Here is a 13,934-nt window from a genome sequence, read left to right as displayed (position 1 = left end):
ACGAGTATAAGTCAACACCAAAACAACAATCGTGGAGCACAGCACTGCAGAATTGTTTCCGTTTATGTTGGCGCTTCAATAAAGAGAGGCAGGAACTTATGATCTGAAGGCAACTGAGACCTCATTCATCAAGAAAACAATTGGTAACACGATGTGCCATAATGGACTGAAATCTGGCAGAGCACGCAAGGTCCCCCTGCTCAAGAAGACAAATGAACAGGCCCACCTTAAGTTTGCCAGTGAACATCTAAATGACTCAGAACGCTTGGGAGAAAGTGCTAATGGTCAGATGAAAACTAAGTTGTGCTATTTGGCATCGACTTGACCCGCTGTGTTTAGAGGATTAAAAGAAATTCTTCTATTACCCTAAGTCAAGTATGGCTGTGGAGACATGTTTTGGGGTTTTTTTTTCTGCAAAGGGTACAGGGCGACTTCATCGCATTGAGGGCCCAGTGAACGCTGCAATACACTGTACAATTCTGGATGAAAACCTCCTTCCTCAGCCAGAAAACTGAACATGGGTTATGGATGGGTCTTCCAGTATGACAATGACCCACCATATACTGTAAGGGAAACAAAGGAGCGGCTCAAGAAGAACCATATTCAGGTCGTTGTGTGGCCTCGTCAGCCTCCAGACTTCAACTTAATAGAAAACCAAGAAAAACTACATGAAACGTCTCATTGCCATCGAGTACTAACTTGTTTTACAAATGTACAAATTCAACTGGGGATCAAGTAATTATTTCCCCCATTTGTTTTCACAGCACTATTCTACTCTACACCTGAACATTTTTGAAAATTAAAAGATAATACTTGTGGGTACTTTAAGTATACAAATTCTGATCAACGGAATGTACAGAACATTACCACTACATACAGGCCATGGGTGTTCACTCTCAGTGTTGTACTTGTATTTAGCTATCGAGTAATGGCAATTTGTACCACATTTTCCTAACTGCAGGAAAGTGACCATGTTACTAATTTACAACCGTACAAGCGGTGCATGACTCTGATTTTAACTTCTAAATAGAGAGGATTCCTAGAAACAAAAGGATGATGTTGTTGAACTAAATAAAATACAATTAAATTATTCTCAGTAAATTCTACATTATTTTTAAAACCGTATAATTGACAATGAAGTAAGAAATTACTTTATCACGTGCTACCATATACTGTTGGATGTAGGGAATGAAAAATACATTGATGAATGATGAGGTTCGTAGTTTGTTCTCAGTCAACATGTTTCATTATTGTCTCATTTACTTTTAAACTTTTAAATGCAAAGTGAAACTGATATGCAGACCTTCTTTTTAATTTTTATAATAATAATAAAATAATAATAACAATAATAGATGAGACCCCTTTGAGAGGTTAATAAAACAAAGCAGAATAAGGACAAAGAGTTTTTAACATTCTCATGTTTTAACATTCACATTCAGCTACAGTCTACCTGGTTAAGTATGTCGGTGGCCTTGAGAGTATGCAACATTTGAATGTCACATTCCTCTTGTGTGTGACATTTCAACAATTTTTGAAAATCTCTCATAATCTTTTGTATTACGTATTAATTAAGTATTCCAGATGATTTATCATCTGCGATGCAATCACAAAAAAAACATGCAATGGCAAAAACCCACAACGATAGGTATCGGTATCGGCTGATATGTAGCATTTTATGCTGATCGGCTGATCGGCTTTAATGTCATAATTCGCCGATCCGATCAATGACGTCAGTGATCGGCTCCGCAAAAGACATTTACTCTGCGTCGCCATCATGCACAATATATTTTAATCCAAAAGCTAGTTCATTTTCAGCCTTGTATTGCCTTGGGTGCTTTCATTTTCAATTTCCACACCCGCTGCCGTTGTTCCAGTCCACTGTGATTACCACAGTGATGTTTGGCTCAAGTTCACCAATTAAACGACACAAGAAAGTCACATGTCCGCGCAAAATATTCGATTGGGCTTCGCGGGCCAATCAAAGTGAGTCGTGACAGCCGCGGGCGACTCGTGTTTACATTATAGACGAAAAACAACAGCTTTACAACAAATGTGGATGTTTCACCCCACTTCTAACTTGAGAAAACACCTTGCGCTAAGTTGCAGATGTTTTTGCTGTTGGTTTGGCTGTGCATATGGCCGTTAGCCCTATTTTATGGTCATAAGAAATTGCAAAACATGTTATCTTGTTCTCTCTCTTCTCACACAACACACAAACACACAGACACACACACACTATCAATCGGTCTGGTCAGAAAGCAGCTTCTTCATTCAGCCATTTTACTGGATAAAGCAAATAATGTTTTTGTAAAGCCCTATGCATGTGTTGTTTTTTCCCACTGAAAAATTGAAATCGTGGCAGGTGTGTGTGGACTCCCATTGAACACGAGTTTGAATGTGATCTGTTACTTCTGAACACAGCCACATGCCAGTTATAAGAGGGAGTGTAACCAGATGTATTTATTTTATTTAAATTTTATTTAACCAGGTAAAATACCAGTTAAAACAGAACATCTCTTTTGCAGTGGTGACCTGTCAAGTCCAATTCAATCTCATTCAAGTTTATTTCAGTTGTATATTTTGACCTCCCCTTTCAAAAAGATAAATAGATTCTAGGTCACATTATTGGCGGAAAAGGTTTTAAAATGATTCATCTTGGTCAAAAATTTTCTACGACACGAAATCCTGGTATTTGAACAGGGGTGTGTATACTTGTATATCCACTGTAGCCTTGTTCCTGTTTTCTCCCTGGTTAGCCTACAGTATTGTGCTGTTTAACAAGTTTAATTTAACAAACAATATAGTATAAGACCATTTCTTGGAGCTGAATTTGCCTTAATTTGTTATTTTACAAAGATTTTATTTATGTATTAGATTAAGTGATATTGTTCAGCAATATCTTGATTCATTCATATTTCATTTTGTTATTTGTATTTCATTTGATGTTCATGCTCTGATTTAAAAAATAAATCAGAAGTTACTTAATAGTTACTCCGTACTTGAGTAATTTTTTTCACTGAATACTTTCTTACTGTTACTCAAGTAATTATTTGGATGCCTACTTTTTACTTTTACTTCAGTCATATTATTCTAAAGTCACAGTTCTCTTACTTGATTACAATATTTTAGTACTCTACCCACCTCTGCAAACTACATTCTAATATTTGTTCCAGGAAATTCTATTATTCTATTGTTCCAGGAAATTCTATTATTCCCAATTCCCAATCTATTAGTCTCTTCAATTCATATTGCATCCAATCAGATTTCAGCCTCTATGTGTTGCCATGTCAATCGACTCTAACCAGGACTTTCGGTATCAGTAGTGCTGGCCGATGTAACTATTAGCAATGGGACTGTTTCTATAACCAATCAGATTTCAAATTTGTCCTCAATGGACAATAATGTCACACGTCTGTCTGCACACATTAAAAGCCTACTTACATCATGTTTTCTTTAATTTTACTTTATAATCTTTGATGTCCTTTTATCAGATTTGCAAGATAATTTTAGGTTGGAAATGCCCCAAAAAAATTTCAAGCTATTCTAGTTGGTCTTTTTCGTCTTGCATTTGAGACGCTACATTTACTCTAACATTTACTGAAATGACTTTTTTTTTTTAATAAATAATACTTGTCAGATTAGCTTTAATCCAATATACTTTTCAATTGTACTTGAGTATTTTTGTTTAGAAGAAACATTACTTTTATTCTGTTACATTGAAGTACATTCCACCCGCTACTTGTATTTTTATATACGGGTATTTATTATTGCTTGCACGAGCTATTTTAGTTTCTCAGAGAGACTTCTGTCACATGACTGCTGTAACGAACAATCCAACGTAAGTGACCACACAAAATCTCTGTGGCGCCATACAGAAGCAAAGGTTTCAAAATAATTAATTAGTACAAGGTCAAAATCTACCTTACGGATAGGTTCCAGCTCACCTGTAACCAGAGTGAGGATAAGCGGTAAGATGGATGGATCGTCTATGAAAACGAACAGCTAAAAGTGTAAGTGTTCCAACCTCTAAGAACTCCACTTGGATCTTAACATACACCAGGCTGTCTCAGTCTGCCTTTGTAAAATGTAACGCTCTGTGGAATAAAACCAGCAGGTCAACCACAAAACGTGAATGTGAATTGCAGTTCACCCGACCCAATCGGACTCACTTGATTTCTCTGTTCCACGCTGTAGAAAGAGTTGTGTTCATTCAAAAGGGGCAGGAGGAAAAGCAATCCCAAATTGATGCACAGCACTGAAGATAAAGGCGGAGGTTGGCAGAACTCAAAATAGTTTTGGAGTCATGAAACGAGATGTCAGCATTGCTGATAAATGTGGGTGAATCCAGCTGTCAAAGTTAAATATTGTATAATCAGATCATGATTATATGATTTTTTTTCCCCAATTGTGTAAACAAAAAGATTAAAGAACATGTATTTTGGCTGAATTTGCCTTAGTTTATTTTATTTAAAAATGAGTATTGTTTTAAAGTGATACTGTTGGTCAATGTTAGAATTTGCACTTTCCTGTTTTATATTTGTTTGTATTGTCATGTGCTATTTAAAATAATAAATAAATGAGAGGTTACTCACCAGTTACTCAGCAGTTGAGTAATTTTTCGCTGAGTACTTGCTTATATCAGGAATTATTTAACGGACTACTTTGCTTGACACATATTATTCTAAGGTAACAGTACAGTAAGTAGTCTTACAATATTTGGCTACTCAACCCACCTCTGTTGCTGTGTGATGCAAACCCCTATAAATCCTGTTTGATGATTTTACACTTTGAACATAATGTTCTCACATATGCCCTTTGATGTACAGTTTATAGCCAAACAAACAATGAAAACTAGTTTGTAACAGCATAATAACAGTGTCTTCGTTCCATGCAGAACTATCCTTCAAAACAAGTACTTCTATTTTAGAACATTCCGCTTCGAGTCACTTTGTATTGGGAATGAGCAACGAAATACAACGCGCTGGAGAGGAAAACTGATCACTGACACTTTATTTTAATGACCCAAGTGACAACTACCCTGCATTATGAACATAGTGTTTTTTGCCAAGGAGGCCTATATTTTTCACAAAACCAAGCCCGATCAGGTCAATATGGTGGCCGAGACAACAATTGCAAACACCACAACACAACACACTAAAACCACAACACAGCGACATTAAGGTACAACAGAAACGAGTGCTGGACTCCCCTCCGACTGTATCATTCGTCCAGGTTATCAGTGACTCATTATTGACGGAACAATGGACTTCCCTTTATTGTAAATTAGGAAAAACCTATTAAGAAAGATCCCAATGAAATTAAAATTGGGATTAGAGCTTCATACTTAACTCTACCCATATCACCAAAAGCAAAAGAAACACATTTCAAAACCCTAAAAGATATCTATACTTGTAATGACTTATGAATGAATGACTGATAAATAAAGTTGACAACAAAAGTAACTCAGTTTTAATTATTGATGTTGAAAAAGTAAGTGAAAGTAAGCTATTTCTGAGCTAGTTGGGAAAATAAGCACTTTAGGATTGTCAACTCATCAATAGTCAAACTTCGTTCATTAAAACTGTTGCAACTTCCCGACTTCGTCACTTGGTCTGCAATATGAGTGCCCGGTAACCCAGTTGGAGGGACTCGCTTGCATTTTACCTTAATGTCACTATGTTGTGGTTTTAATGTGTTTTGGCGTGTTATTGTAGCGTTTGCAATTGTTATAACCTGTCTTGGCCACTTTCGGTCAAAATCAGGTGGCTAAATTAGCCATCAAACTATGAATAATGTTCATTTGAAAAGATGCTGTGCTTTGATTACAATGCCAACTTTGTGGAAGCATGTTGGAAGCACCTTGCTACACATTATTACAAAGTAAAAAGAATGTGAACAGCTCGTAAGTATCCGTTTAGCACATTAGCTATTATTACATTTTATTACTACATGCTCAGTACCAGACAGATGCATAAATTATGAAGATTTTTTTTTTTTTAATAATCAAATATGTACTTTTGTGGTTTGTTTTTGTGAAAAACATCATTCTTTATCAATTTGTTTATTGCTCCCAAGGGGGGTTGGGGGGGGACATATGTGACATACACACATTAGTGGAAACACTCTCTCGGGGTCACCAAACTTTTTGAAACTGAGAGCTATTTTCTTGTTTGCTGATTAATGATAGGGCTACTAATTTGATACACACTTCTGAAATACGTTTGCTCATACTAGCTTTAACTTTGTTATTACTGTATTAACAAGTAAGTATATTAATTTATCTAAATACAAAATTGTTATCAACGATGATTTAACAAGGTACAGACAACAGATAGATGTCAACATGCAACACTTTATTTCTATACATCTTTGCACGTGTTTACATTTTCACTTCTACAAAATTCAAAATCACAATGTCCCATTCCTGGTGAGCAATTTTTACAACATTGTACAGGCTACTCATGTGGTCCCTGGTGCCTGTTGGCACCACCTTGGTACCATATACTGTTAGAGACGCACTGTATTTGTGACAGATGGACAAGGATTCCCCCGGTGAGACAATTTCAGTTTTTAAGTGCTGTCTTGAGCTTCAGCGATATTGTACACCCAAAGTAAAAGTCAACACTTCATACAATATAAATAGATGACAAGCAAAGGGGTCGTCGTTAGGTATAATGAAGGCCTTACCGTGGGTGACGTCAGCCGCCTCAGGCTCTCCCCAAGCGAGTCCAGGTTCACCCTTCTCCTCCTGGTCACCCTCTTGTGTGGCCCGCCGGCTCCTGGCTGCTCCTCACCCGCCGGGCACGCGAGCCTCTCGGCGGGGCTGCGGCCGTTCCAGAGGAGCGGTCTGTGGAAGGATGAGAAGGGGCATCCTCGGAGCTCCTCAGCCGCCTCCAGTCCGCCGTCCCCGCCGGGGCTTTCTAGCCCGCAATCGGAGCCCACCGAGCTGCTGAAAGACTCCGAGGAGATCTTGCGCGACGACGAGGACATGGTGACGAGGAAGAGGACGGTGAAGCGAGTAAGGCGGCTCTAGTGGTGAGGAGAAAGAGGAGGCGGAGGATGCTATAGCCGGGTCCGTGCCACGTCCACCTATATAACGCGGATTCATCAGTTGGTGAGGGGGGCGAGAGTGTGTGTGTGTGTGTGGGGGGGGGGGGGGGGTATGTGTGTCAGTCTGTGCAATTATGTATGCATAGTGTGTATGCTCAGGTGAGTCTATGTGTGCACAGTATAAGTGTCTGAGAGGGTAGAAGGGGGGAGGGGGGATGCAACCGACAACCAAAGCACTAACTGCACGCAAACATTTACGTAAGAGGTTTGGAGGGTCACTTTCTTAAAAAAAAGAAGAAAAACATTTTACTCCCCTCAAAACTCTCGAGGGATTCCAACAAGACACCTGAGTCGCCCGAGCAGCAAATTTTCGATATTTATAAGAATGGTGGAAGGCTCTATTTTAAATAGCAGGCGTCCAAAATGAGTGAAACATCAACAAAATCCATCACATGTTGACTCAAACCGGGTAATTCCGACACACGTTCCTTTTCGGGAAACAATTACATGTCACATCTTATCTTTTCCCTTCCGCACGTTCAGGGACGAAGCTTCCGTGTCCCCAAAATAAATCAAAGATGCTTGCTTGCCCCTTCGTGTTCGTCCCTTGTCCTCCTCTTCTTCTTCCTTTTATAGTCCTCTGCGACCGCAGCGTCCTCTCATGGGTGGCACATGTTCCACTTAAGCTGCTCATGCGTCGACTCGTCCCCACCGGCCGTCACTCGGAATGCCGCCAACGATGTGGCGACGAAGCGGGGGTGGTGGCGGCGTGGGGGTGGGGGGTGATGGAGTCTGCCGACAAGGGGAGGCAGATAGACGCTGCACGCGATTACGAACCGCCGACAATCAACGACAACACGACACACACACCTGCAGATGTGCGTCAAGTTAGAAAATGGACAGTTTTCGATCATGTCATCGGTATATGTTTGTCCGCCATGTTGGAGGTCCACATTGGGAGGCTTGACTAATAGGGCTGTGAAAAATAAAATGTAATTAAAAAATCGGCTACCACGGCTAAATCGACAACATAAATTGGCAAACGCAAACAATTCTAACTCTATGCAATAAAAAAAATATTAATAAAAGCATATATGCGCAACCTGGAACAAATTTGCTCCGCCCGGAACCTGTTGGCCTCTGTCCCATGTTTGCAGCACGGGAATTTAGATGCGGACGGACATTCTGTTGGGCGAGTGAGAAAAATTGCCAAAACCGACAGAGGTGTGACTGAAAGTGATTTTTAAGACACGATTAAATGTGAAATATACATAATACATGATGCATGAGTTCGCTGAATGGTAGTGTTTTTTTAAAGCTAAAATGGTAATCGCTAGCGTGCTAATGCTAATCGTAAATGCTAATCGTTTCGCAAAGGCTAATTTTGTTATCTCAAATTCTGATGATAATATACACTCAGTACCAACATATGCTGTTTAAGGATTGATGTCCAGCCTTCATAAATGATAATAAAATGCATTTTTATCATAAAAAAAGAAAAAAAAAAAATTTGGGGGTGGTGGCAGCGATTACCCGAGTACGCCACTAAAATATCTATAAAATATCTAAAAAAGATGCGATAGTGACAGTCTTAGACTAATCAGTTGATATCAGCCATGTTATAAATTCTCCAATCTCTTTATATGCAGGGGTGGGTTTACTCAGTTACATTTACTCAAGTAGCATTTTGGGGAAATTGTACTTTTCAGAGTACTTTGAATTCACCATACTTTTTATTTGAGTATTTATGTGAGGAAAACTCAATAAATTTGCTCCGTTACAATGATCGACATGCCACTCGTTACTTTTATTTTTCCATTACTGCGTTTGTGATCTATTTTTAGACTTCATTTGACTCCAAATCACCAATCAGACTGCACAAGGCAGTCAGATGACTGCACACAAAGCCTTCGCAGGCCAATCAAAATGACTCATTTGGGGGAAGAAAAAAAACAGCAGCGCAAGTGTTTACTTAACAGACACTGAAAAACAACAGCTTTGTCATGCAGCTCTTAAATTGCGACTGCCCAAACTTGGATATTTCAACCTACTTCAACTTGAGAAAACACCTTGCGGTAAGTTGCACGTTTCTATTGTGGTTTTGGCAGCGCATCTGGCAACATTAGCCCTATTTTATGGTCTTAAATCACTGTAAAACATGCTTTTTGGGGATAGGTGCCATGCTGTAATCTTCATCTCTCTCTATGTCTCGCTCCTTGCTCGCACACACACACAAACACACACACAATCACTAAATCTGGTCAGAAAACAGCTTCTTTATTCAGTTATTTAAGGGAATAAAGCAAATAATGTTTCTGTAGGGCCCAATGCATGTGTTATTGGTTTCTGGGCCGTTAAAAAATGAAATGGTGGCAGGTGTGTGTGGACTCCCATATATTAATTATTTTTTTTTTTTTATTTTTTTTTAAGAAAGTGACCCCGGGAACCGCTTGCGTAAATGTTTGCGTGCATATTTATGGGGGGCACAAGCCAGTGCAAACTGTAGGCCAGTCCCAAGCCCGGATAAATGCAGAGGGTTGCGTCAGGAAGGGCATCCGGTTTAAAACTTTTCCAAACAAATATGAGCTTTCAGCCAACAAATTCCATACCGGATCGGTCGTGGCCCGGATTAACAACGTCCGCCACCGGCGCCATCAACCTGAAGGCCGCCGTTGCAAATTCAACTACTGTGGGTCGAAGTCGAAGAAGAGGTGGAAAGTGGGTTCTTCGGCAGAAAGAGAAGAGGAAAACACAGATCTTAGAACTGAATGTGGGGACTTTGAAGGTTGGGACTATGACAGGAAAATCTCGGGAGTTGGTTGACATGATGATTAGGAGAAAGGTTCATAAATTGTGTGTCCAGGAGACCAGGGGGAAAGGCAGTAAGGCTAGAAGTTTAGGGGCAGGGTTTAGATTATTTGACCATGGTGTAGCTGGAAAGAGAAATGGAGTCGGGGTTATTTTAAAAGAATAGTTGGCTAAGAATGTCTTGGAGGTGAAAAGAGTATCAGATCGAGTGATGAGGCTGAAACTTGAAATTGAGGGTGTTTTGGTGGTTATGCGCCATATGTAGGATGTGACCGAGAGGTGAAAGAGAAATACTGGAAGGAGCTAGACGAAGTAGTTCTGAGCATCCCAGACAGAGAGAGAGTCGTGATTGGTGTAGATTGTAATGGACATGTTGGTGAAGGAAATACGTGTGATGAAGAAGTGATGGGTAAGTACGGCATCCAGGAAAGGAACTTGGAGGGACAGATGGTGGTATACTTTGCAAAAAGGATGCAAATGGCTGTAGTGAATACTTTTTTCCAGAAGAGGCAGGAACATAGGGTGACCTACAAGAGCGGAGGTAGAAGCACGCAGGTGGATTACATCTTGTGCAGACGATGTAATCTGAAGGAGGTTACCGACTGTAAGGTAGTGGTAGGGGAGAGTGTGGCTAGACAGCATAGGATGGTGGTGTGTAAGATGACTCTGGTGGTGGGGAGGAAGATTAGGAAGACAACGGCAGAGCAAATAACCATGTGGTGGAAGCTGAGACAGGACGAATGTTGTGCAGCTTTTCAGGAAGAGGTGAGACAGGCTCTCGGTGGACAGGAGGAGCTTGCAGAAGACTGGACCACTGCAGCCATGGTGATCAGAGAGGCAGGCAGGAGAGTACTTGGTGTATCTTCTGGCAGGAAAGGAGAGAAGGAGACTTGGTGATGGAACCTCACAGTACAGGAAATCATACAAGGAAAAAGGTTAGCTAAGAAGAAGTGGGACACTGAGAGGACCGAGGAGAGGCGAAAGGAATACATTGAGATGGGACACAGGGCAAAGGTAGAGGTGGCAAAGGCAAAACAAGAGGCATATGATGACATGTATGGCAGGTTGGACACTAAAGAAGGAGAAAATGATCTATACAGGCTGGCCAGACAAAGGCATAGAGATGGGAAGGATGTGCAGCAGGTTAGGGTGATTAAGGATAGAGATGGAAATATGTGTGCATGAATGAGAGGGGTGGTGGGGGAAGAGTGAGGCTACAGGGAGAAGAGATAGCAAGGGTGGAAGACTTTAAATACTTGTGGTCAACCGTCCAGATTAATGGTGAGTGTGGTCAGTTGGTAAAGAAACGGGTCCAAGCAGGTTGGAACGGGTGGAGGAAGGTGTCAGGTCTGTTATGTGACAGAGGAGTCTCTGCTAGGATGAAGGGCAAAGTTTATAAAACAGTGGTGAGGCCAGCCTTGATGTACGGATTAGAGACAGTGGCACTGAAGAGACAACAGGAAGCAGAACTGGAGGTGGCGGAAATGAAGATGTTGAGGTTCGCTCTAGTAGTGACCAGGCTGGATAAAATTAGATATGAGCTCCAGACACGTCCAGAGGAGAGCGAGTGAGTATATTGGTAGAAGGATGATGAGGATGGAGCTGCCAGGCAAGAGAGCTAGAGGAAGACCAAAGAGAAGGTTGATGGATGTCGTGAAGGGAAGACATGAGGGCTGTTGGTGTTCGAGAGGAGGATGCATGAGATAGGCTTACATGGAAAAGGATGACGCGTTGTGGCGACCCCTAAAGGGATAAGCCGAAAGGAAAAGAAGAAGAAGATTTGACATTGAGCATGCAAAATCCTCTTGGTCACCACCTCTTCAAGCTTCTTCCCTCAGGTAGGCGCTATCGAACAATGCAAATTAAAACCAACAGACATTCCAACAGCTTCTTCCCTCTTGCTATTAAATTTCTAGAGGCTAAGTGACTCTCCATAGTGTATCTCAAAAGTATTTACTGTCAGAATGGTTGTGTATTGTCATACGAGAGCGGCTCCAACTCCCAGAGACAAATTCCTTGTGTGTTTTTGACATACTTGGCAATAAAGAGGATTCTGAGTCTGATTCATGCTCTTATTATTTCTTTTACTTGAGTGACAGTCTAAAGTAACAGTAATCTTAGTTGAGTACAATATTTAGCTCAAATGATGGCTAAACATTTGACACTGTAGAGAAACTTTGGATGCAGTGGCAAAGACATGACAAGATGACAAAGGGGCCATTGGAAACAACTACGATCTATATACAATTCAAACATCTCTCACTGCCTCTGTGTGAATACAAGCAGAAATAAAACCAACACTGTTTCAAATCATGACCTAGAATAGTTGACAGCTGACTAAGTTGACTTTAGCTAACACAGCATTGGCTTTGCCAAACATTAGACAGGTGAGAGTCAGATGCCATTGAGATGATCAATGTAGGCCTACATTTAATACAACACCATGACAATAATTGACCGATATCCAATGTAAGATATATATTTTATTAATCTGTTAGTTAAGAGTACTAAACTAGAATATATATGTTGAAAATGGATATGTGTACTGTAGGCTATGTACGGTATGTAACATGCATTTTCTGAGCTAGTTAAAGCATACCTTCAACAAAGTGTTCAGAACAAACATGGACCAGGTATGTGGCCGGAGTAAAATTAGCTCTGCTCATTCATAAAATACACAATTTCCCTCTTGACAAATGACTCTACACGCCCCTGTTTCAAAAAATACACTACATTAAACGGCTTACTCGAAACACGCTCTTATGGTATCTGAATGTGTTCGCGATGTTTTCCCGACACAAACTTTTGTTCTTGTCTAGCAACTATGAGTCGTTGTCGAGCCTTTGAGTTCGCTCAGCTATAATTGGGAAATTTCGGCACAAAATATCCTGTTGCCGGTAAAGTCAGGCCTTCGACATAAAAGCATGCCAGTTTTGTGCCACATACTAAAAGATAACTTGCGGCAGAGAATCTCACCATGAGCTGTCTTGAACGGACCTCTTGAACATTTGGCTACTTAGTGTATCGTTTGGAGAACTTTTTAGCCTCCCACAGGCGCACCAGCGCTTGTGAAGATTATCCAACATGCCGCCAAGATGGCGATGGACATGTGGCAAGAGGCGGGCTACGTGCTAAGCTAAAGGCTAGAGCTACTCGACCACTGCTAAATACCCTGTTGCCAGCCAATGTCCGGTCTCCCAACAATAAGATGGATGAGCTGAGAGCCAGGAAAACAGCAGTATATTTGTTTCATATATTCACAATTGCTGCTGAAACGATGCAAATAAAAGTTATCTTATATTACAAATATTTACTATTAATAATAATATACTTTTAACCTCCCCACGTTCTGAAGTGACGTGTGCAGTGACATACTGTACTTTGTCACATTTATGACAGACACATACTCTGCGAAATTTATAGATACACGTTATCTGTTCGAGTGTTCGAATAAAGAATATGCCATTCAACAAATTGAGGCACGGTATCTAGAGCAGAGACCATTATTTGATGGTATGCTGCATTCATTGTTGTGAGGGGAGGGGTACATGTAGTACTTTGGTATCATACATAACTGTAAAAATACCCAAATGATTTTAACTAAATATCACAAAAAGCCTGAACAAAAAAAGCAGTATTCCAGCCGTGAGATAATAAATAAGGGATCCCTGAGCAGAGAAACTAGCGCATATCCAGGGTTGACATCAAACTCTTTGACGTGGCGGAGCAATCCTTAAAGTGCAAGGGCTGAAATCATTCCAGCTCCCGAGAGCATATGCACATCCGTCACCATGACAACTGGCCAGACTGCTCACGAGGGTCATGGGATAGGGATTTATGTTTTATTTTTTTTTGCTAAATACCTTTATATTATTTTACTGTGGCTGCTCTGTCATTTGCTTTGATATTTTACTTGGTAAGAGCTTTGAGGCGCATTAAGTACAGTAAATGCACAAACAGTTCCATAAATATTGAAATAAATTCCGACAGCAACTGACCAATATCTAACTGTAGCGAGTAAATTGCAGTTTGTGCTTGCGATGTGTTCAACATGGGTGTGCAAGCACTAATACGGC

The 13,934-nt window shown here is 40.5% G+C and overlaps 1 protein-coding gene across 4 annotated transcripts in view; it reads right to left on the bottom strand.

The window, feature by feature from the left end:
* The window catches only part of gucy1a2 (guanylate cyclase 1, soluble, alpha 2), a 31,976-nt gene extending 24,198 nt beyond the window's left edge, over positions 1-7,778 (bottom strand). Inside the window, exon 1 of one of the 4 annotated variants that reach the window (XM_061682097.1) lies at positions 6,688-7,778. In XM_061682097.1, the coding sequence (XP_061538081.1) occupies positions 6,688-6,990 (303 nt within the window). In that variant the 5' untranslated portion in view covers positions 6,991-7,778. Of the gene's footprint in view, positions 1-3,944; positions 4,026-4,169; positions 4,264-4,592; positions 4,727-6,687 lie in introns of those variants that run through there. The other 3 variants (XM_061682098.1, XM_061682100.1, XM_061682099.1) reach the window with 3 other exon arrangements.
* Positions 7,779-13,934: the final 6,156 nt, after the last annotated feature.

This window comes from Phycodurus eques, chromosome 7 (assembly GCF_024500275.1).
Source record: "Phycodurus eques isolate BA_2022a chromosome 7, UOR_Pequ_1.1, whole genome shotgun sequence".
NCBI classification, from domain to species: domain Eukaryota; kingdom Metazoa; phylum Chordata; class Actinopteri; order Syngnathiformes; family Syngnathidae; genus Phycodurus; species Phycodurus eques.
Note: the sequence above shows the minus strand (reverse complement) of the source record. Positions and strands in the feature narration are given on the sequence as shown.